The 24,526-nt window shown below is 39.9% G+C and overlaps 1 protein-coding gene across 1 annotated transcript; it reads right to left on the bottom strand.

Annotated features, from left to right (window-relative positions):
- Window positions 1-1,079: 1,079 nt before the first annotated feature.
- Window positions 1,080-23,126, bottom strand: ZNF177 (zinc finger protein 177). The gene is given in 6 exon segments (XM_061150243.1): window positions 1,080-3,336; window positions 4,216-4,403; window positions 4,766-4,858; window positions 5,281-5,407; window positions 6,016-6,101; window positions 22,675-23,126. Coding segments are annotated over 6 exon segments (1,680 nt in total). The 5' UTR covers window positions 22,751-23,126; the 3' UTR covers window positions 1,080-2,226.
- Window positions 23,127-24,526: the final 1,400 nt, after the last annotated feature.

Here is a 24,526-nt window from a genome sequence, read left to right as displayed (position 1 = left end):
CATTGTTCAACCCTTGGTCAGGGAACTAAGATCTCAGATGCTGTATGGTGCAGCCAAAAAAGCATATAAAAATTAATAAAAAAAACCCAAATTGATAACAATTAACTTAGACTCATTAACTGATGGTTCAAAGTTCTCTGTGCTAGAATTGTTCTCCAGTTTGCTATCTGAATCTTTGAATCAGTATATGTGAATTCCTCACTGTAACCTTCAATATTACTTTTAAAAATTAATATTATATGTAAGCAAGGAATAATTTACTCTTTTTTAAAAAAAGAATATATATGTTTTCTCGTTTATTTATATATTTGACTTTTTTTTGGCTGTGTGACATGGCTTGCAAGATCTTAGTTCCCTGACCAGGGATCAAACTCATGGCTCATGCAGTGGAAGCTCAGAGTCCCACTTGACTTCTTTACTTTAGATATCTGTTGAATATTCTGAATGTATCCCCACTATTATGGTCAAAGCCTATAATTCCAAAGATCATTAAAACAAAATATTTGAAGGCTTTTAATGGTCTGAAACAAGAAAATTCTTCTCTGGCCAAAAATACATATTCAAACTTGAGTCTAACCTCTCACAAAGTTTTTATCATTACCAGAATGAAAGTTTTAAATCATTTCTTCTAGTGACTTGGATGAAGTATGACAGTTTATAATGGTCAAAGCCTATACTAGATATTGTCATATCCTTCAAAATATTTTAACATGTATAGCAGAAATTTAACTTTAAAAATGGCATCTTTATACAATAAAAGCATAGGATCTAAAGTCAGAACACCTAAATTTGAGTCCAGCCATTTTATGTCCTTGGGCAAGTCAGTTTCTTTTTGAAAGCCTGAATCAGACATCTGTAAAATTTGGACAGTACCTCATACACAGGGATATCATTAAATTTTTTTTTGATTGGAGAACTGCTTTACAATGTTGTGTTGGTTTCTGCCATACAACAACATGAATCAGCCATAAGAATACATATGCTCCCTCTTCCTTGAAGGATTCTTAAAGCTTGACCATATATGAGATGCATCAGTTAACACTGAAATCCACTGTAACAGATTCTTCCCACACGAGTGATTTAAACCAGTTAGGAGTTTATTTTTCTCATGTTACATGAAATTCAGAAACAAGCAACTCATAGTTGTTTATATACAGCCAAAAAATACCTTACGTGTCTATTAAATAATCAGTAGTCTATGAATGTCATTTTATTGGTCTATTCTCTAAGAAAAAAGAGATAAACCTGAGGGCAGATGGTAAAGTGAAAATGCCAGATGCCATGCTCCCATTTCCATGGAATTCTTTAGAACCCACAAGCAGTGACCTCTTGCTTCTTTCTCACAGGCCAAGACTGTGAGCTCATGGGCACTCACAGCTGCAAGGAAAGCTGGGAGATGAGTCCTCAGAAACTGTCTACACTGCTAATTTGAACACAACTGTAGTTTTGTTACTTGAAGGAAGCAAGGGAGAAATGGATACTGGGACAGCAACTTGTATCTCACACATTAGGCTACAGAGCAAGTCTCTAATAATTTTCTGTTTGTATGTTATTGAATTTATGTCATGAAGATCAGGCATTCTGTGGACAATGCAATTCAGTTAGAAATCTATAACTAAAAGATAACTAAAATATGCCCAGTCTGCACATTAAAATACGTATTTCTAAATAACCTATAGTTCAGTCCAAGATATCTTGATGAGAAATGCAAAATATTTAGTACTTACTTATAAGAAAAACATTACATACCTAAACTTTAGTGAGGTACTTCCCTTGTGGTCCTGTGTCTAAGACTCCACACTCCTGATACAGAGGGCCTAGGTTCAATTCCTGGTCAGGGAACTAGATCCTGTATGTTGTGATTAAAGATCTTGTATGCCACAATGAAGACAGAGGCTCCTATATGCCACAATTAATACTTGTTGTAGCCAAATAAATACATAAATAAATAAATACTAAAAAAAACCAAAACCTTTGTGATGTATATTAAGGGGAATATAATCTTTAATACTCATCAACTAACAAGTTGTCACACTTTAAAGACTAAACACTCACTGATAAATATAACCACAGAACCATAACATTTACAATGTTTGCCCCAGTGTAATCTAACTCAAGAGTTGTGCCTGATGGCTTTCTAAATTGGTCGTAATATGGTTTCTATCCAGAGTGTGTTCGAAAATGCCTGAGGGGGGAAGGGGCCCTTAAGGCTAGCTTGTAGTCATTTCATTCACAGAGCTTCTGCCCAGTATGTATTCGCTTGTGCATTATAAGGTTAGTGCTAGTGCTAAATGCTTTTCCACACTGGATACATTTATAAGGCTTCTCCCCTGTGTGAGTTCTCATATGCACTCTTAGGCAAGAGGAATTCCTAAAGGCCTTCCCACATTCTTTACATGCATAGGTTTTCTCTCCAGTGTGGGCTCTCTTGTGCACAATGAGATAAGAGCCTGTGCTGAAGGATTTTCCACAGTGATTACACTCATAAGGTTTCTCTCCAGTGTGAGATCGGGTATGTTTCTTAAGGGATGACTGATCAATAAAGGCTTTCCCACAGTCACTGCATTCATAGGGTTTCTCTCCAGTATGGGTTCTCATATGTTTCTGAAGGGATGAAGGAACGGTGAAAGCCTTGCCACATTCCTTACAGTCATAAGGTTTCTCTCCAGTGTGAGTTCTTTTGTGAACGTTAAGATGAGAGCTCTGGCTGAAGGATTTTCCGCAGTGATTACACTTATAAGGTTTCTCTCCAGTGTGTGATCTTACGTGTTTCTTAAGGGAAGATTGAAAAACAAAAGCTTTCCCACAATCCCTACATTCATAAGCTTTCTCTCCAGTGTGAGGTCTCATACATATCTGAAGGGACAAGGGGCCAGTGAAAACTTTCCCATGTCCATTACATTTTGAGCTTTCTTTCACAGTACACATTTTTTTGTGGACACTATGGGAAGATCTTTTTCCACAGTCACTGCATTCATGGAGTTTCTCTTCAGTAGGTATTTGTTCATGTACTGAGAAGGAAGAGTGTAATTTGAAGGACATAAGATGTTGATTACACTCAGATTTTTCTCCTGTGAGAGTTCTGAAGTCTTTCCTAAGGGATGACTCTTGATTGAAAGTTTTTCCACAATCACTGAATTCAAGAATTTTCTCTCCAATGTGAGAACTCACATGACTCCTAAGAGTTCAGGGATGGCCAAAGTCTTTCCCATATTCTTTATATTTATAGCATTTTTCACCCTTGTAATATCTTGTACGAGTAAGGCAATAATTCTTTCTGAAGAATTTTCTACAATGATTACGTTCCAATGGTTTCTCACCAGGGTGGGTTGGTGCCTACAGACAAAGGAGTAAGTGATGACTAAAGGCTTTCTTGGGGCTTCCCTGGTAGCTCAAACAGTAAAGAGGCTGCCTGCAATGCAGGAGACCTGGGTTTGATCCCTGGGTTGGGAAAATCCCCTGGAGAAGGGCATGGCAACCAACTCCAGTATTCTTGCCTGGAGAATCCCACGGACAGAGGAGCCTGGCAGGCTACAGACCATAGGGTCGCACAGAGTGCGACCTGAAGTGACACACCTGAAGTGACTTAACATGCACAAAGGCTTTCTCACTTTTATTACACAGGAACTCATTTCCATGTGGATCCTGCCATATATAGGAAGTATATTATTATGACTAACATTTTTGCCATTTTCAGGGTGTGTGTATATTTTTTGTCTTATTCTTTCACGTTGAAATAGCTGAATACTCTTCCTAAGGCCCCATGGAATTCATTCCATCAAAGGGCATCCTAATTATAGAGTTTTTCTAATCATGGGTCAAGAATGAATGATTTACTAAATACTTAATAGTGGAATGACATTTAAATAAATGTTTGTTGTTGTTGTTTAGTTGCTATGTTGTGTCTCTTTTGTGACCCTATGGATTGCAGCCCACCAGGCTTCTCTGTCCATGGGATTTCTTAGGTAAGAATACTGGAGTGAGTAGCCATTTCTTTTTCCAAGGGAACTTCCCAACTCAAGGATTGAACCTGCATCTCCTGCATTGGCAGGCAGATTCTCTACCACTGCACTACCAGGGAAGACCAAGTAAATGTTAGTTTTTGATATTCTCTGCAAGCTGCAAGTGTTGAGGTAGGTTTGGAGATTTCTCCAATTTTATGGGTTTAATAAAGGATTTCCTGATGCAGCTTTCTGATGAGTGAATTCTACTTGCCTCAAGTGTCTCCTCTTGCTTGGGTGCTGCTCCTGTTTTAATTCCTTGAAATTCACAGAGCTCTCCCAGTCTTAAAAAACAGGAATCATTTCTAGTGAATCTCACCACTTCTATGCCATTGGCAGTTTTTTCTCCAGGAACATTCTGCATGAGAATTACATCTTTTGATTTAAGTTGAGTAGCCCCATCTGAAAGTGAATGGGGAAATTTTTTATAATTATGGGAGAAAAAGTAGGGGCAGAAAAAAGGAGGCAGGCATGCTATGGATTTCTTTTCAATTAATAACACTAAATATAGGAAGAAAATGTGAGAGAGAAGATGTAACCAGTGATCAGAGAAATTAATTTAGGAACTTGGTTCTGGGAAAAGATGCCAATGATAGGAACAAGCAACGGAAATGAGAGGTATTTTACATAGAATTCTGGAGGCTTCAGACAGAAAGCTCATGTAATGGTCTCAGCCTTCTTATCTCACAATGACTAATAAACTGTACCACCCCTCACAGGCTGTGGCTATTCCGTACAATGACCCCTTCCTGTGTGGGGCTCACCTGTACAAGCACTTTGGAGAATTCCTCTCCCCTCTGGCCTCAGCTCTTCCTGCGCCACCTCAGTGATCGGACTGTGTTTGCAGAGATGATACCCTGCTCATGGGGAAAGACACATGATGTGGGGAGACTATGAAGGAGACAAGGAATCTTTCCACAAAACTGATTCCAATACTTTGGTTTTCAAGGATTCTGAAGACAGGCAAGAGCAGCAAAAGAATCAGATTACATAGCCCTTTCACAGAGCACCATAAGACAAACACCCACATACCTTTTCCCACATGATCTGACCCTTGAATTCTAAGCCCCAGATCTGTACATTACCTAAATTTTAAGGACTGAGAAAATACAATCAGTGAATTTTCTTGGGAAGTGCTAAGACTGCCCCACAAGGGCAGGAACTGTCCATTCTGTGTTTACCATATATAGCTATTCTTTTCAGTTCCTGGGACAGATAAGTGATGAAGAACTAGTACATGCATGAACAAATGAATATGAAGGAATGAGGCCAACTTTACCCACTGAGGCCAGGTTCCTAAAGTTCTCCAACATCACATCTCTGTACAGGATTTTCTGAGCGGGGGCCAGCAGGGCCCACTCCTCCTGTGAGAAGTCCACTGACACTTCCTCGAAGGTCACCAAGTCCTAAAACACCATGTATACATTCAGGTTCAGCCAAGAACTATCTCTAACTCTGAACCAGAAAGATGATGGGTGAGGCTGAGAGGACTTGGGGGGAAGACCCAATGTGCAGTAAGCTCAGACATTTTTCAGAGGTCTTTCATCATTTCATCCAAGTTCTTGGAACTTTCCACTTCCGTTTTCACTCACTGGACCATCTCTTTCAGGCTCATGGTTTTTAGAAGCTTGTCTAACACAGCTGAGCTGATATTGCCACAACTAGGTTACAAGGAGTCTTCCAATCTTATTCAAGATCTAGTACAGATTGAGCATACTACAGAAGGAGAAAAATACTTGGAAAATGAATGTTTTTCCTGGTGAAAAAAAGTCTTTATGTTCCTTCATGGCACCCAGCAGAATATGGAACTAACACTCACCCTGGGGGATTATCTGAAACACAAAACAAATATTGAAGCCTTTCCTTAAACATTCTCTCTCTCCCGTTCTAAGAAGCCCAAAGAACTGAGGAAGCCTGACGCTAGCCTTACTGGGCTGTGAAGCTCTGGGTCATGGACAAGAGATGTACCCTTTGGGAAGTGATTTTTTTTTGGAAACAGTAACTTCCCACATACCTGTGACCAGGTTGTCAGCAATCCTGCAGCCATTCTTTCTTTTGTGTGTCTCTCTCCTGGTTTGGCAGGGTTCTGAGCATGAAGACCTAGAAACGAAGAAAGAAGCCATGAGATTCTGGGCCTGACAGATATTCAACACTTAGAGGCCTTGCAAGATTCCTCATACTAGCTTCAGAGTAACCACATGCACCCAAATGCACATATACATACACATAATACAGTAAAGAATTTATCTCCTTACCTAAGAACAATTAGGAATTGGGAATACAGTATGTTCTTATTTTTTAAACTTTTCCCTAGATTGAGCCACCAAAATTGCCTAGAGTCACTAACAACTCAGGAGCAATGAGTCCTCTAGTATTAAAATTCCTCTGTATAAGAAACCAGGACTCCTTTGGGAAATAGGTTCAGTGTAGAACAAGAAATGTTTCAGCATAAGCCTGGAACAGCTTATACCAGAAAGGAAGGAATCTACCACATAGGAGAAAACTTAAAAAGGTTCCCACTGGCTTATGATGGAACAATTTAATAAAGAGTAATGATTACAATCAGTTGAAATACACCAAATATAAAACAAAGCCCTGAGTCCATAATGTTACTAAAAAAAGGTCAATGGTCTCTATGGGAGGTGGCCAGGATATAATTTTGTTATTCTGAAAGTTCGTAAAAAAAAACAATCCAGCCTGTATCATCCTGTCCCCTCCTTTGTGAACATTTTATTACTAATAAATAGTTGTGATAAAGGAAAGTTCTTTCCAGAATAACCCTACAAACTTTATTCTAAGTTTCATTTATTATGAAGAAAATGCTAGAATCAGAAAGTCACCATTCTGAAACCACTAGTAAATTAATGCACTTAGGCAATGACAATTAATGGTTACTAAAATATTAGGTGAAAAGTGAATGTACTCAGGCAATGACAATCAATGGTTACTAAAATATTAGGTGAAAAGTGAATATGTGTTTTCAACTTCTAGCTTTGAAAAAATTTCAAACTCAAAAGTTGTAAGAATTAGTGTAAAAATGATGAGCTTCCCTATACTCTTTACTATCTGTTAAAGTTCTGTCACATTTGCTTCCTTTCTCCTCTCTGTAGGGGTGTGTGTGTGTTTCATCAAGAATATTGAGAGGAAACTACTTGAGAGGAAATTGCAGGTGTCAGACCCTTTTTTCCTATACACTTCAGAGTGTCATAGAACTTGGGACTTTCCCTAACATGATCAAAACCAGGATTTAATATTTATTATCTAACATATAATTCATGTGCAGAATTTTACCAACTAGTCCAATAATATCCTTTACAGCAGCCACTTTAAAATTTCCCATCCAGGATTATGCCCTCAGACTGTGTTTCTTTCATCTTCTTTAACCTGGACCAGTCCCTTGGCCTTTCTTCATCTTTCCAGGTTTGAAAAGTCCCAGGTCAAATGTTTTACAGATTACATCTCAGTTTTAGTTTGTCTGTTGTTTTCTCATGGTTAGATTCACAAAGTTTATTTTTGGATGATGTATTTTGTAACTGATGCTTGTCCTCAGTGAATCACTTCAGGAGGCATATGATGACAGTGTGTCTGATTACGGATGTTAATTTTGATCACTTGGTTAAGGTGGTATGCAGCAGGTTTCCCCATTAAGTGACGCCCCCTTTTTTCTGTAACTAAGAAGAAACCTGAAGGGGATAATTTTAAGACTAAATAGATGTGCTGGGCAACTTTATAAAGGAAGATCAAGTTGATAAATCTTAACATCTTAAAAGAGACACGTGGACACCATGAGTTCTGATATGATGCAATAAGAGGCAATACGAATTATAAAATATTCTTTGCTAAAAAAAATCCTAACAAATCTTTTCATTTAATCAGCAGTTTATAGAAGAAGGGTAAGAGAAAGGGACAGAGGACATGCTAAAAGATATATAGAGGACATAATCAGAAATATCCAGTTTGGGGAGAAAGAGGAAAGGAGAACTCTTCCTGATTAAGAGACTTAAGAGGTGTAACAATTCACTGCAATGTGTGGCCCTTAGAGCTTTTTTCTTAAAAAAAAAAAAAAAAGAAGTGTTATTTATTTTAGGCTATGCTGGGTCTTCGGTGTTATGCAGGCTTTTCTCCAGTTGCAGTGAGTGGGGGCTACTCTCTAGTTGTGGTGCAAGGGCTTCAGTAGTTGTGGAACATGGGTTCAGTAGTTGTGGTGCTTGGGCTTAGTTGCTCTGCAGCATGTGGGACCTGCCCAGACCAGGGATTGAACTCGTGTCTCCTGCACTGGTGGGTGGATTCTTTACCACTGAGCCACCAGTTCAGTTCAGTTCAGTCGCTCAGTCGTGTCCAACTCTGCGACCCCATGAATTGCAGCACGCCAGGCCTCCCTGTCCATCACCAACTCCCGGAGTTTACCCAAACTCATGTCCATCAAGTTAGTGATGCCACCCAGCCATCTCATCCTCTGTTGTCCCCTTCTCCTCCTGCCCCCAATCCCTCCCAGCATCAGGGTCTTTTCCAATGAGTCAACTCTTCGCATGAGGTGCGAAGTATTGGAGTTTCAGCTTCAGCATCAGGCCTTCCAGTGAACACCCAGGATTGATCTCCTTTAGGATGGACTGGTTGGATCTCCTTGCAGTCCAAGGGACTCTCAAGAGTCTTCTCCAACACCACAGTTCAAAAGCATCAATTTTTCAGTGCTCAGCTTTCTTCACAGTCCAACTCTCACATCCATACATGACCACTGGAAAAACCATAGCTTTGACCAGACGGACCTTTGTTGGCAAAGTAATGTCTCTGCTTTTTAATATGCTATCTAGGTTGGTCTTTATTTAACTTTTATGCAGAATACATCATGAGAAATGCTGGGCTGGAAGAAGCACAAGCTGGAATCAAGATTGCCAGGAGAATTATCAATAAGCTCATATATGCAGATGACACCACCCTTATGGCAGAAAGTGAAGAGGAACTAAAAACCCTCTTGATGAAAGTGAAAGAGGAGAGTGAAAAAGCTGGCTTAAAGCTCAACATTCAGAAAACTAAGATCATGGCATCTGGTCCCATCACTTCATGGCAAATAGATGGGGAAACAGTGTCAGACTTCATTTTTTTGGGCTCCAAAATCACTGCAGATGGTGACTGCAGCCATGAAATTAAAAGATGCTTACTCCTTGGAAGGAAAGTTATGACCAACTGAGCCACCAGGGAAGCCCCCAATTCTTTTTTTATAGATTAGAGAAATATGTTAAAAAATTTTAATGTTAAAAAAAAAAAAAATTTTTAATGTTAAGGCTTTGTAATGGCATTTACAAAGTTCCTGGTTTCAGCTTGCACCTTAAAGACATATTTCTTTTAAGTTACATGATTTTAGGTTCTCAATGAACAAAGGTCAACAGACATGGACAAAGTCTAGAAAATGCTCAACATTGACAAATTAGTTTGAAAACTAGAGAATTTGCCTTCAAAAATAGCTATTTCTACCAAAGTGGGAAAAAAGGTATTGTTTTTAGACTAAACTACAATTTTAAGTATCACTGTCCCTTGGAAAATATCAGTATAGCTTGAAAAATCACATTCACTTACAACTCACACTTTTGATCCTTGGAATGACAATTTTTAATTCCAATACGCAGTGTGCTTTTTTTCCCCCAAAGTGATTTATATAAAAAGGCTTGCTCCTTCTTAATGCTGAGTTAGTTCAGCAATGCAGCTCCATCCTTTTAAGCATTCTAGTCAAGTGTTAGTCACTCAGTCGTGTCTAACTCTTTGTGGCCCCATGGACTGTAGCCCACCAGGCTCCTCTGTCCATGGAATTCTCCAGGCAAGAATACTGGAGTGGGCTGCAATTCCCTTCTCCATGCAGTGTACTTCTGAGTCAGCAGTTTTATACTGGATGCCCTTTAAAGCAACCTTCCTGAATGTTAAAATGATCTATGATTTTTTCATTAAACTTATGAGTAAATTTGCCAATATGTTTATCAAGAGCAATGTTTTCCTTTCTTTTTTTAAAAAAATATTTATTAAAAAAAAAATTTATTTATTTATTGCCTGCAGCAGGTCTTTGTTGGGGCATGTGAGATCTAGTTCCCTGACCAGGGATTGAGCCTGGATCCCCTGCATTGGAAGCTGGGAGTCTTAGCCATGGGACTACCAGGGAAGTCCCTCCCTTTCCTTTTTAAAAGTAATTTTTAAGTTTATTTTTAGAGATAATAATGATTTACAAAATTATGTAAGCTTCATGTGTACAAAACCAAATGCCTTAATAAGTGTTTTCTAACACTCCCTTATTAAGACATCTCACAGTTCACTATAGTGTGCATTCTGCCTTGCTGCAATAAGTAATAAATCCAACTTGTTTAACTCTGTGTGTTCCTGGTAACCTTTGGCTAAAGACCACTGATAATATCAAGAAAAACTGTTAACTTGGGGGTGTGTGGTAATGGTGTTGTGATAATGCTAAAAACTTCTGTTAAAAGTTTGTTTAAAAGGTTTTAATTGAAGCATATTTATATACATGTCATGTTAGTTTCAGGTGCACATTAAAGTATAAAGATTTATATATAAATATACATATATATATACACTTATATAAAATATAAAAATTTATTTATATCTATTGCATACATATATGTATGTGTATGTGTGTATACACATACACACACACACACACATTTATACATACATATACATATATACATGTGGGCTTCCCTGGTGGCTCCATGGTAAAGAATCCACCTGCCAGTGCAGGAGATGCAGGATCGATCCCTAGACTGGGAAGATCCCCTGGAGAATGAAATGGCGGCCCACTCCGGCATTCTGGCCTGGAAAATTCCACGAACAGAGGAGCCTGGCAGGCTATCGTCCATAGGGTCACAAAGAGTTGGACATGACTGAGCGACTGAACACAGCACAATAGATCAAAGTAGAAAATAGTATGATCATCTCAATAACACACAATTTAAAAATATTTTCGGCCAACTCTATAAAAAAAATTAAAAAAACCTCAACTTTTAAAATGGGCAAAATATGTTTTTCTAAAGAAAATACAATGGCCATTAAGCATATGAAAATATGCTTATTATTAACTACCAGGGACATGCAAATTAAAACCACAAGATACTACTTGACACTCATTTTGATAATTATCAAGAAGACTAACAACTGGTGAGGAAGTGGAGAAATCAGAACTCTTATTTGCTGATGGGAAAGAATAATGGTGCAGCCCCTTTAGAAATATTTGCAGTTTATCAAAAGGTTACATATATGATTATCATAAGAATCAGCATTCCACTCCTAGGTATAAACCCAAGAGAAATGAAAATAAGTCCCCACAAAAACTTTAGCAGGAGAGCTCACAGCAGCATTATTTACAAGAGCCGAAATGTGGAAATAACCCAATTGCCCATTAAATTGTGAGTGGATAAATGTGATGTATCCATACAAAAGAATATTACTTGGTCATTAATAGGAATTAAGTACTGATACTTCCTACAATGTGGATGAACCTTGAAAACATTATACTAAGTGAAAGAAGCCATTCACAAAAGAAAAAATATTATATGATTACATGTATACGAAATGTCCAGAATTGACAAGTCCATAAAGACAAGAAACAGATTAGTGGTAGCCTGGGCCTGGTGGGTAGTGAGGTATGGGGAGTGAGTGCTAATGAGCATGGGATTTCTTTCTGGGATGATGAAAATCTTCTAAAATTAGATTGCGGTGAGGGTGGCATATCTCTGGGAATACACTAAAATACACTGGATTATACACTTTAGTTACATGTGATTATATCTCAATAAAGCTATTACAATTAAAAGATGCTCCTTGGAAGCAGCTATGACAAACCTTGATAGCCTATTAAAAAGCAGAGACATCACTTTGCTGACAAACATCCATATAGTCAAAGTAATGGTTTTTCCAGCAGTCATACAGGGATGTGAGAGTTGGACCATAACGAAGGCAGAGCACCGAAGAATTGATGCTTTTGAACTGTGGTGCTGGAGAAGACTCTTGAGAGCTCCCTGGACTAGGGAGATCAAACCAGTCAATCCTAATGGAAATCAACCCTGAATATTCACTGGAAGGACTGATGCTAAAGCTGAAGCTCCAATACTTTGGCCACCTGATGGGAAGAGCTGACTCTTTGGAAAAGACCATGATGTTGGTAAAGATTGAAGGCAAAAGGAGAAGAGGGCAGCAGAGGATGAAATGGTTAGACAGCATCACTGACTCAATGGACATGAATCTGAGCAAACTCTGGGAGATAATGGAGGGCAGAGAAGCCTGGAGAGCTACAGTCCATGGGGTCACAAAGAGTCAGGCATGACTTAGCAACTGAACAATAACAACAATTAAAACTATTACAAAAAATAATGTTAGTAACACACAAAAAAAGAAGCATAGAAGGAAATGTCTTTAAACCTGAAAACATGTCAAAAATATACAGCAAGTGTTTCAATTTACTAGATAAAAGCTGAAGGCCTTTGAGACACAGAAAGGAGTGGCTCCTTCTACTAAGCACGTTACAGACAGCACAGTAAATTGTGGAGAGTGTACAAGGATGGGGAGACATGATAGGTTAGAAGATAATAAAGGAAGAATATCATCCTGCCATTCCTGGATGATATGACAGTGTGTAAACATCCAAAAGCATCTACAGGTAAGATTAATTGAAAACTAAGAGGTATGCAGCTTGCTGGATACAGAATATAGCTCTGAGGGCTCAAAACAGAACAAGGAGGCAGTTTGCAGTATATAGGAACAGCACCTACGACCCAACAACTCAAGTTCTAAAAATCGGCCTTAAATTTAAAATCCTAAGTCCATAAATATGAAGAAACATGGGCAAACCCATTCAGATGGGAACAACTCAATCGTCCACCAACAGGATGATTCCACACTACAGTGCTGTAAAAGAGGTTTTTTTTTTTTTTTTTTATAAAGGCAGATCTCCGTGAACTAATGAGTACTTCAAGACACGTCACTTAACGGAAGAAAATGAGATACAAGAATGGACATCTTAAAAAAAAAAAAAAAAAAAGAATGGACATCTTACGGAAATTCAGTCATACTTGGGCGAGGCTTTTTTAAAGAGGGTGGACAGATGAAGAAAAGACCCCGCGCACGTGCCCTGCCCGCATCTCCTCCTGGGTACAGACCACCCGAGCAGTCTTTCTGGAGACTTTCTGGAGCCCCAACAGGTGGGGATGGAGTCGGTCGCTACTGGGAATAAAAGCTGCGGGTCTCGCAGTCCCAAGCGCGCAGCTAGGTCTGGGAGAAGCTGGGCAATACGCGCTGCAGCCCCAACAGCTCTCGCCTTCTATCATACCCATGATGCTTCCCCGTTCTCCAACGGCCACCCCAGACTCGCAGTCAGAACCTGGGCTTGGGTCTGACCGGATCGGATGCCAACGGATAAGCTAAGCTGCGGGAGGGGGCTATAGAGACTACGCCGTTCCCGGAGGCGAACTTCTGCGCCCACTCCAACGAGTGGGCGGGGCTAGGATGCGGCAAAGCGGAGAGTGGCTAAGGCCCAGAGAGGCTGCTGGGCCACAAGCTGAGGACAAGCCTAGTAAAGTTTCGGGGCTTGCCAGGTGTCTCGCGGTAAAGAATCTACCTGGCAATGCAGGAGTCGGCAGGTTTCATCCCTGGATCAGGAAGATCCCCTGGAGTAGGAAATGGCAACCCACTCCAGTATTCTTGCCTGGAAAATGGCATGGGCAGAGCAGCCTGGCGGCCTGAAGTCCATGGGGTCGCAGAAGTTCCACAGCCGAGAATCCATGCAGGACATTTTATTTCAAGCAAAAGAGGCTTATCAAGTAAAGTAACTTACTCTTGATGTCACATTAAAATATAAAATGATCCCCAGGTACATAAGCCCAGGTCTTTGACTCCATTTGTTCTCCCCAAAGGAAAACGGAGAGGTCCCCAAGATTTTGAAAAGGAAACTGAGCAGTCAAAAGGAGTCCAAACTTCACTTACTCAGCCATTATGGATTCTCTTGTGTGGTCAATGCCCCTCTCCCTTCTTCCTAACCAAAATAAGCCCCCCAGAAGTCAGAGACCTTTCTGTCCCAATTCCGATTTAAACAATGATTATCCTGGTATTAAAAACCAATAACCCAAGAGTCTAGATCAGACTTTAAGCTACCTGCTGAGACAGACAGACAGAAAGACAGAGACAGGCCACTACAAATCTGAGAATGGCCAAAATCTGATACTAATAATGACAAACACTGGTGAAGATGTAGAATAGGAAAACTCATTCAGTTCTGGTGGAAATACAAAACTGCACAGCCACTTTGGGATACAATTTGATGATCGCTTACAAAACTAAACATAATCCTACCAAGTAATACAGTAGTCACACTTTGATATTTACCCAAGTAAGTTGAAAACATACGTCCACACAAAAAGCAGCACATGCATGCTCTGGATTGGGTGGGGGTGGGAGGTTGTTTCTTTGCACATGAATGTTTATAGTTTTACTCAACTGCCAAAACTTAGAAGCAGTCAAGATGTCCTTCAGAAGGTGAACAGATAAAAAACAACAGATTATCAGAGCTAAAGTGAATGAACTATCAGGCCATGAAAAGACCTTAAATGCATATAAATTACTAAGTGAAAGAAGTCATTCTGGAAAGATTAAATACTATATGATTCCAACTATAAGACACTCTGGAAAAGACAAAACTGGAAATCAGTGGTTGCCAGGGATTAGTGAGAGTGATTGGCAGAATATATAAGCAGGGCACAGAGGATTTTTAGGGCAGTGAAAATACCCTGTATGATACTATAATGAATATATATCATTACAGTTGACCCCTGAACAACAAGGGTTGATCTGAACAGGTTCACTTATATGTAGATTTTTTTTTTTTTCAATGAGTACATACTAGAGTACTACATAGTTCATGGTTGGTTGTATTCACAGGTGCAGAACCCAGAAGGCTGACTGGTAAGTTGTACTGGGGTTTTTGACTTTGAAGAGGGTCAAGGTCCTTAGACCCCATGTGTTCAGCATTCAACTGCAGTTCTCAAATGAGATTCATTCAAATGAGAAATTCACATCTGGTTCAGTAGTTTTATGCCAGCTTCATCATTCCTGGCCTCAGGTTCTGCTTGGCACCTGGAAGCCATTTATGTGGGTACCCTCAGGACTTCCTGTTACATCAAATTAGTGTCCCCCACCTCTGCTCCCCTGTCCTAAATATTTTTATCCATCAGAAGTAGGAGCAGTGTTTGGTGGTCCTGAAGTGGAAGAATCTTGAGGTCAGGGCCAAAGGTTGTTAATGATTACAGCAGAGAGCAGAACAAATTTTGGTGAGAAGAGACATGCCACTTGTCTGAATTTCTGGGCTGTCTGACCTCCTCTGGAACTTCCTTCTATCTCCTCCCTCCCGAATTAAAACAATGGAATAAACCTGTTCAGTGAATTCTCCTTTCTAGGCTGTATCCCAATGAATAAGCAGCCTGCCCTCTGCGTTTTTGTTGGGTGCAGCCTTATCATTTCCTCTAGGAACAAGATGCTCTGGGTTTCTAGTGAGGTGCATGAGTATGGATGGCCAGGGTAGAGTTACTGGCAGAGGGTGTGTGTGCTTGTATTTACAGTAGAGCTCAGGAAGGCCCCCTCTCTCTTTTTTCTGGTGATATATGATGTGGACCATCTTTTCACATGCTTATTTGCTATTTGTATGTCTTCTTTGCTGCTGTGTCTATTAAGGTCTCAGTCCATTTTTAACCAGCTATTTGTTTTCTTATTGTTGAGTCGTAAGAGTCTTTTATCAGTTGTCTTTTGCAAATATTTTCTCTAAATCTGTGCTTGCCTTCTCACTCTCTGGACAATGCCTTTAGCAGAGCAGAAATTTTTAATTTTTTTTTTTTTTTTTTAGAAATTTTTAATTTTAACAATGTCAGTTTATCAATTATTTCTTTTATGGATCATGTCTTCCATGTTATATTTTTAAAAGTATTGCCATACCCCAAGGGCTTCTAAGTTTTCTCCTATGTTTTCTTCAAGGAGTTTTACAGTTTTGTGTTTAATACCTAGGGCTGCAATGCATTTTGAATTAACTTTTGTTAAGAGTGTTAAGGTCAGTGTCTAGATTTATTCTTTTGCATGTGGATATGTGGCTGTTCCAGCATCATCTGTTGAAAAGAATCATATTTCTACATTCCATTTCCTTCACTCCTTTGTCAAAGATCAGCTGACCATATTTATGCTTAACATCATTAGTCTTTAAAAATAAGAGTATATACAAGGAACAAATTGGTATGATTGAAGTTTTTTGTTTTTTTTTCTCTCATTTTCACTGCAATGCATGGTTCCAGGCCTCACTGCTTTCAAGCAAAATGAAGTGATCATTCTGCAACAAAGCTCTGTTGTATTCTTTACTTTCATAAGAATTCTTATAGAGTTTAGCTGATAGTTGACCAAAATGAAATGATTTATCCAAAACTTCATCAGAATGACATATATGGGAATATTTAGCCAAGTGAATTCTATGTAAAGAAATACATTGTGAGGGGTATTTCAAGTGTCTGCCAAATTCACAATGCTCAGAGACTGAAAAACAGGTGAATGACATTAGCCTCAAATATCTGTCATGGTTATTGTGCTGCTTTTCTATTTTATGGAGCTGTTAATCTTCCACTAGTGAAAGGGAAGGAATTATACCTTGTGAATCTTACCATGTCTACCATGTTGGATTTTTTCCCATTCAAAATATTCCACTGAGGTGCTGACCTTCTGGTATTGAGACAAATTTCCCAATCTGAAATAAGATTACAAAAAATTACCTTATTGGAAAATAAATGGAAGGAAGGTGTTAAAAATGAAGGCCAATGTGTATTTACTTTCAAACATTGACTTAAAATATATTTTAGAACAGAAAGAAAGAATAAATTAAGTTTGGCTGGATTAAGAGCTTGGCATGATAAGGTGCTGTGGTCAAATTAGTAGGTGATTTACTAAGAAATGATTCCATAAGTGTTAAAACTGACAATGAACGGAAAGCACCATGGAGGAAAACAAAGGTGAAAGGAAATGGACAAAGAGCTTAAGGCAAATGCAAAATTTAAATTAAAAAAGTGGGACAGATTCTACTGTCAGGCAAAAAGAAAGTTTCCAAAGGTGAGGGAAAAGTTAAAGAGAAGAAAAGTTTGGACTTCCCTGGTGGTACAGTAGATGAGAATCCACCTGACAATGCAGGGGACGTGGGTTTGGTCCCTGGTGCGAGAAGATCCCACTTACTGTGGAACAACTTAGCCCATGTGCCACAACTGCTGAGCCCGAAAGCCTAGAGCCTGTGCTCCACAACAAGAGAGGCTACCAAAATGAGAAGCCTGTGCACCACAAAAAGGAGTAGTCTCCGCTTGTCACAACTAGAGAAAGTTGTGAACAGCAACGAAGACCTAGCACAGCCAAATAAATAAATAAATAAATAGCCTTTTCTCTCTCTTGGAAAACTTTCCATTTTCTTCAGCTTTCCTCTTACTTCTACCTGAAAGATCAGACGAGGTCTGCATAGCTGGTGCCCTGCTCTGAGAGGAAGATGCCTGATATAAGACTAATACGTAAGGGATGACAAATACTTCCATAAATACGGGGCCGAGAGTCTGCTCTTCAGGGATACCAAATACTCTCAGGTATAACTTGAGAAACAACAAAATGTTCATCTCAACTTTATCAAACCAGTAAACTTTAAAATAAAACTAAAATGCAAACATATTCACATTCTCTCTCTCTCATTTTTCACAAAACAGACTCCCAATCTTTTGCCTAAAACCCAAGCTCAAGCTTATATACACAATTTTGAAGTCCTAAGCCTTTTATCCTAGGAAAAATAAAGTCAGTACAATGGACAGATCTTCATTTTTCAAGAGGAAGCCACTGTACTATAAAGTCTGTGACCTCAAAGGTCACTGGATACTAAACCATCACAAACATCCTGGCATCAGTCAGTTGCCATCTCCATCAGTGTGCACTTGAGAAAGAGGAAAGGAGACCCAAAGCCTAGACAGGTTTCATGTTCTCCCACCATCAACCTCAGGGCTTGATGGTCCTCATGCCCCTTCTCCTCTCTACCTGGACATATTCATAGTGACCTCATCCAATGTAGCTTTAAGAGCACCTCTCTCTCTCCTAACGATGTATCTCACCACAACTAGATTGTGACCCCTTCTGGTCTTATTTTTCGCTAGTGATAGGATTAGCAATAGTTCTGAGCACATTACAGACAATAAATGCTGGAAATGCATCACTCCTCCAGTGACAGCACAAATTCTCAGAATCACATGTCAGCTCCCTGTCTATTATAGCAAAATGAGGGCACACAATTAGCATGGATGATTGGATTGAATTAGTAAATACTGGGATGATGGTATCATTCTCTTATGTAAATGAAAGGCCCTAAGATCTGAGGAAATTTAACTTGGACTCAGTCCCTAAGCAGGTTCTGTTGGAATAAAAAGCTCTGTTTCACTGGAAGGAAACACATCTACCTGGTAGGGAGAAGCATGTGCTTTTATAAAAGAATAAATTTCCTACTCACTTGAAAATAATTTGTCAGACATCCAGTCAGTCCTTTCCCCTTCTGACTTCTCTTCATAAAGACAGAAAAAGTCTTGGGAAAGACAGCCTTGAGGAGAAGAAACAAAACCTGAGAATTCAGGCTGCCCAGTTCCCATATTCACAAGCCTGGAAACACCCCACACTAATTCTAAGTAAACACATACACACTGCTGCCATAAAATGCCCTACAGTCCGCCTCACCTGAAATTAGAAATGGATTTTGATAAAAAGGAAAAAAAGTTTAACAATCTAATTAATTTCATTTTACAGATAAAGAAATTAAAGTCTAGACAGGTAAAATTATTGGGTTTTTTTTTTTGCTAACAGTGATAACTCATCATGTAATTAAGCAGAACTTCTCCCACAAAAATGGGCAGACTTAACCCTTTCTCCCCAAGTCCCAGGATTTAGACAACAGGATATTGTTATATACTTAAGGACCCTCCTAGACAGCCCAGAAGCAGGACTATGTAGACCCAGACCACAAAGACATTCTGCTCACAAGCCAGTGAAGTACTGTCTCTGAAAGGAGCATCAGCAAGCACTTGCCACAAGGGAAAAGATCAATGGCTGGCATCTGTGATCTGACAGTGAAATCTGCCTTATACATCTTATTCCTGAAGTCTCTTCAAGATAGTTCAATTCCTCTTAAGTAGTAGTGGGAGTCTTGCCTCATGCCATCAATCTTTAAGCAGTAGGCATTACTGATTTGTCATCAAGCATCATTCATTAGCCATCTCTCTGCAGAAGACGGCAGTTACATATTATGTGAAAGTCATTAGAAACTGTAGATGGCATGAATATAAATAATTGCCATTTACTGAGTACCCATTATGGGCTAGAAACATTGAAAGCTCATATGATTATCAAGTTATTATTACTGTCATTCAACAGCTGAGGCAATTCATGTACAAACAGCAGTGGTAATTAGTCCAAGATCACCACTTAGGAAGTGGTGAGCCAGAGCCTGAATCCAGGTTACTCTGTCTCAAAAGCCTGAACTCCTGAGATTATTGTTATTCTCCAATATGACTGGACAGTGATCACGAAATAGTGTGTAGGAAATGATTAACTTAGCAGGTCTGGGTTGCCCCAAATTTTTACTAGGAATATGAGTATGAACCTATGACTTTAAGAAAAGTTATATTTTAATTGGGTTTTTGAAGAATAATAATATGAGAGTATGTTCACAATATAATTTATATGAAAAGGAGGATATAAAATTATAAATATTAAAAAAAAACTTATTTATTTACTTATATTTTTGGCCACTTTGTGTGGCATGTGGGATCTTACTTCCCCAACCAGGGATCGAACTTGTGCCCCCTGCAGTGGAAGCATGGAGTCTTAAGCACTGGACCGCCAGAAAAGTCATGAAAATATCTATTTCAGATATTCACTGAAAGGCCTAGACACAATTAAACCCCAGGAGCACTGAGTCCACGTCTCATACAGACCTTGGTGTCTACAAGGAAACAGGCTTCTTGGAGAAATCATTGATTATGGTCTCTAACAGTCAAGTTTGAGGCTTCTCTGGTGCCTCAGCAGTCAAGAATCTGCCTGCAATGCAGGAGACCTGGGTTTGATCCCTGGGTTGGGAAGATCCCCCGGAGGAGGGCATGGCAACCCACTCCAGTACTCTTTCCTGGAGAATTCCATGGACAGAGGGGCCTGGCAGGCTACAATTCATATGGTCACACAGAGTTGGATATGACTGAAGTGACTAAGCAGCAACAGTCAAGTTCAAAGTGAACTGGGAATTTACGCTCAAAGATTTATAGCGATGTGTTGAAGGGACACATGAATCAAATTAAAAGGACTACTCCTGGCCAAGTTTGGGACAGTCTGAGCATCAAATGACAGCAACTGTTTATAATATGATAAATAAAAGAAAAATAGGGGAATATGTTGTGAAACCCCAAAAGGGAAAAAAATAGAGAAGGCAGGGGAAGTAGGGAGAGAAAGCTCTTGTTCACAAAAGACTGACAGCAAGAGAATGGAAAAATTTGGAAAAAAAGAAAAAGAATTAGGAAAAACAACAACAACAAAAAGCACTTTTCAAGACCCCAATGTAAAAATAGGCAGAAGTGAAGATCAACAAGTGATGCCAAAACCACTGGGTGAAAGGGTTGGGCAACAGATTATTCCCCTGTTGCCAAGTATCACCCACAGATTGTTGTTGTTAAGTTGCTGGGTCATGTCCAACTCTTTTGTGACCCCAGAGATTAGCCCGTCAGGCTCTTCTGTTCATGGGATTTCCCAGATAAGAATCCTGGAGTGGGTTGTCATTTCCTTCTCCAGGTGATCTTCCTGACAAAGGGATAAACCAGCATTCCTGCACTGTGGACAGATTCTTTACCACCGAGCCACCTGGGAAGCCTATTACCTACAGATTACCACAAAGAAAAATGTGACTGTGCAGGAGAGATGGGTACCTTAACTAAACGCTTTGCATTCCTAATACACAGTGGACGACTTGAATTTATGCGCCTCCTGATGTGACATAACATGAAGTACACATCACCTAGGAAATTTTCAAGTCTCTTAAACCTGCAGTCTAACACAGTAGTCATTGTCTTGCTCTATGTGGCTACCGTGAATATGAAATGTAGCTAGCGAGACTGAGGGCCTGAATTTGTCATTTTACTCACTTTTAATTAAGTTTTAGAAATAAAACTGTTCAGTTACTCAAAAAATCTTTCAGTATGTTTGAAGCAATCTGGGTTTCCCCAAATACTTTTTCAACAGTCAATTTTCTGAAAGCTAAAGATCAAGAATTTCTAATAAAAATTTAGCATCCATACTGAGGTGAGCTTAGGTGTAAAATACATATCAGAGTCCAACAACTTGGTACAAAAGAAAAGTAAAATTTTTCACTAATAACTTTGTATTAGCTACATTGGTCATTAATTTCACCAATAGTTATGTATTAATAACTGGGTAAATTAGGTTAGATATGACATTATTAAAAATAACTTCACATGTATATTTTCTCCTAATTTGACTACCAAAAAATTTTAAATCACATTACATTTGTATTAGATACTACTGGCTCTACCAGGGTGACTCAGTGGTAAAGAACCTGACTGCAAAGGCAGGTGGCCTGGGTATGACCCCTGGGTCAAGAAGATCCCCTGGAGGGAATGGCAACCCACTCCAACAGTCTTGCCTGGGAAGTCCCATGGACAGAGGAGCCTGGTGGGCTACAGTCCATGAGGTCGCAAAAGACACAGACTCGACTGAGCACACACACCCTAGACTCAATGTCCACTTTATGAGATACACAAGTTAATTACATGAAATTGTAGGAAAACATCACCATATGGGAATGCCAACATTTTTCAATATAAATCTCCTGGACTGCAGGAACCAAAAATACTGGCAAATGTTTTAGGTAAAACAGATGTAAAACTTAAATGCAATGTGCAAATCTTATTTGAATCCCAGCTCCCGCCCCCCAAACCCGACAACTATAAAATATACTTTTGGAAAACTGGAGAAATTTTGATTTTCTTGGATGGGCAGTGGAGTTTTGTTTTTAGTAGGAAACTGTCCTCATTCTTGAAGTCAATGTCTGCAATTTACCATTAAATAGTAAATAGACAAAATCTTAAATTAGTGAACCTAGATTAAGGGTTCATGGATATTCCTTTTATTGACCACAAATTTTCTTAAGATAAAAACTTCAAGAAGAGGGAATTTCTTGGTGGTCCAGTGGTTAGAACTCCGCACTGTCAATCCCGTGGGTCAGGGTTCAACTCCTGGTGGGGGAACTAAGATCCCTCCAGCCTGTGCGAAAAGGAAAAAAAAAAAAAAAAAAAAAAAGAGAGAGAGAAATTCTAGATGAATACCTGAAAGAAAAATTTACCCCTCAAAACTCATCTTGCGTAAATTCAATTCCAACTGCTGCTACTAGCGGAAAACAGCCTCGATCGGCTTCCTTCCCAGAGACTTCTATATTTTGAAGGTTTGGGGCTTTACGGGGCTCTCATATGGTACATTTATTATTTATATGAATCCTTTCACTCCTGCTCTTATTCAGATCAAAGAGACGTGCTCCCTAATAACCTACAAAGGTTTCTTCTCTTTCTAACGGAATATGACTTACCAAACTTCAACAACCGACAACCACAGGCGGAGTAAAGCCATCGAGAGCTAAACGGGACCCGGGGACAGGGGGCCATAGGCGCCGGAGTGTCGAGAAGAACGGAGATGCTATTTCTTTTCCCTGTGGAGAAAGGACCCAAAGGCTGCTCTGGAAGATTGTGAAATCGGGACCAAAGCGGATGGAGAGTAGGCCGGGCCGACCCGCCTCCTCCCGGAACTGCCGCCGGGACACCGGCGGACCGAGCCGGTCCAGGCTCTCGGAGGAGGGGCCGCCGCCCGGCAGCGCCGGCGGGAAGCCAGGGCGGCCAGGTCAGCCCTCGAGGCCAGCGTCCTTTGACTTCAAGCCTCCTCTTGGGTCTCTTCCCCTCCTGCTTGACCGCACAAAGCCGGGACAATAAGAAACGAAAATTTCACCTCAAACCCCGGCTGGGGCGCACAAATAACAGAACTTCCGCCTTGCGCACGCGCAAATTCAAACGCGCAGGCGCACTTCCAGCCTAAGGGGTGGGGCCTCGCAGGTTGGGCGGGCCCTAGAGGCCACTGCTTCTGAAGTCCCGGAGCCTTATACACTTTTCTTCCCTTTTCTTCCCGCTGAGAGGCACTGAGGCTCAGGTTCCGGACCCGCAAGGCGGGGCTGTGGCCCAGGATCGGCTCGGTGGTTTGCTTTCCTCAGTAGTCCATGCATCTTACATGAATGACAATTGCTTTCAAATTTGGGTGGATAATTGAATAGTCATTTCATAGAAGGAGACAGATAATTAATGTGACAGTGCACAGTCTACAATAATCTTTAGGAATCCTCTAAGTTGTCTTGCAGCAAAAGGAAACGGAAATTTAAAAAATTTATTTTACTTTATTTTGATGTATTTACTTCGCTGCATTGGATCTTAGTATCAGCGCACAGGCTTAGCTGCCCTGCAGCATGTGTGATATTAGTTCCCCCACCAGGGGTGAACCAGCGTCCCCTGCATTGGAAGGGAGACTGTTAACCACTGGACCACCGGGGAAGTCCCCAGGAAAGGGAATTTTTAATAGCTGTTATTCAATTTGGTGTGAGGACTTGTTTCTCAGTGTTACATCATGAACTATACAATTAACCTACTAAATCTGATTTAATTGTAATTTATCCTCAAAAAGTTTGTGTCTTATTTATTTTTGGCCGGGAGGCTTGCAAGATCTTAGTTCCTTGACCAGGGATCGAATCCAGGCCCCCTCCAATGAAAGCACTAAACCCTAACCATTGGATCACCAGGGAATTCCCAGAAACTGTATGTCTTTAGATAACAAAGTTTTCCAGAGATAAAAAGATTTCTCTTGAGGGGAGGTTAGATCAGGTGAATATAACAGTTCAGCAGAGGATGAGATGGTTGGATAGCATTACTGACTCAATGGACATGAGTTTGAGCAAGCTGTGGGAGATGGTGAAGGACAGGGAAGCCTGGCGTGCTGCAGTCCATGGGGTCGAAAAGAGTTGGACAGGACTGAGCGACTGAACACCACCACCACTTAGAATCAAAGTAGAGGAATTGGGAGGTTGAAAGGCTTGGAGATTATGGTTGAGAAACTGGAAGAAGTAGGAGAGGATGTTAGTGAATTCTGTGACATCACACTTCCAGGTGTATTGTTTTGTCATACGAAAGTGAAAAGGTATTCGGAGTCAGGATGTAAAGGAACACTAAAGAAAGCTGAACAGAGACCTACTACTGTGAAGTATGCTGATTTCAGAAGTAAAGAAGCCAGAATGGCAGTTGGGTTGGGGGGGCCACAGGAAATGTGGGCACATAATACAACTTATAACCCTTAATTTTTTTTTTTACAAAATAATTCCCATTCTCATTATTATTTTTTAAGAG

Source organism: Dama dama, chromosome 9 (genome assembly GCF_033118175.1).
Source record: "Dama dama isolate Ldn47 chromosome 9, ASM3311817v1, whole genome shotgun sequence".
Classification (NCBI taxonomy): domain Eukaryota; kingdom Metazoa; phylum Chordata; class Mammalia; order Artiodactyla; family Cervidae; genus Dama; species Dama dama.
This window is presented reverse-complemented; position numbering and strand designations above follow the sequence as displayed.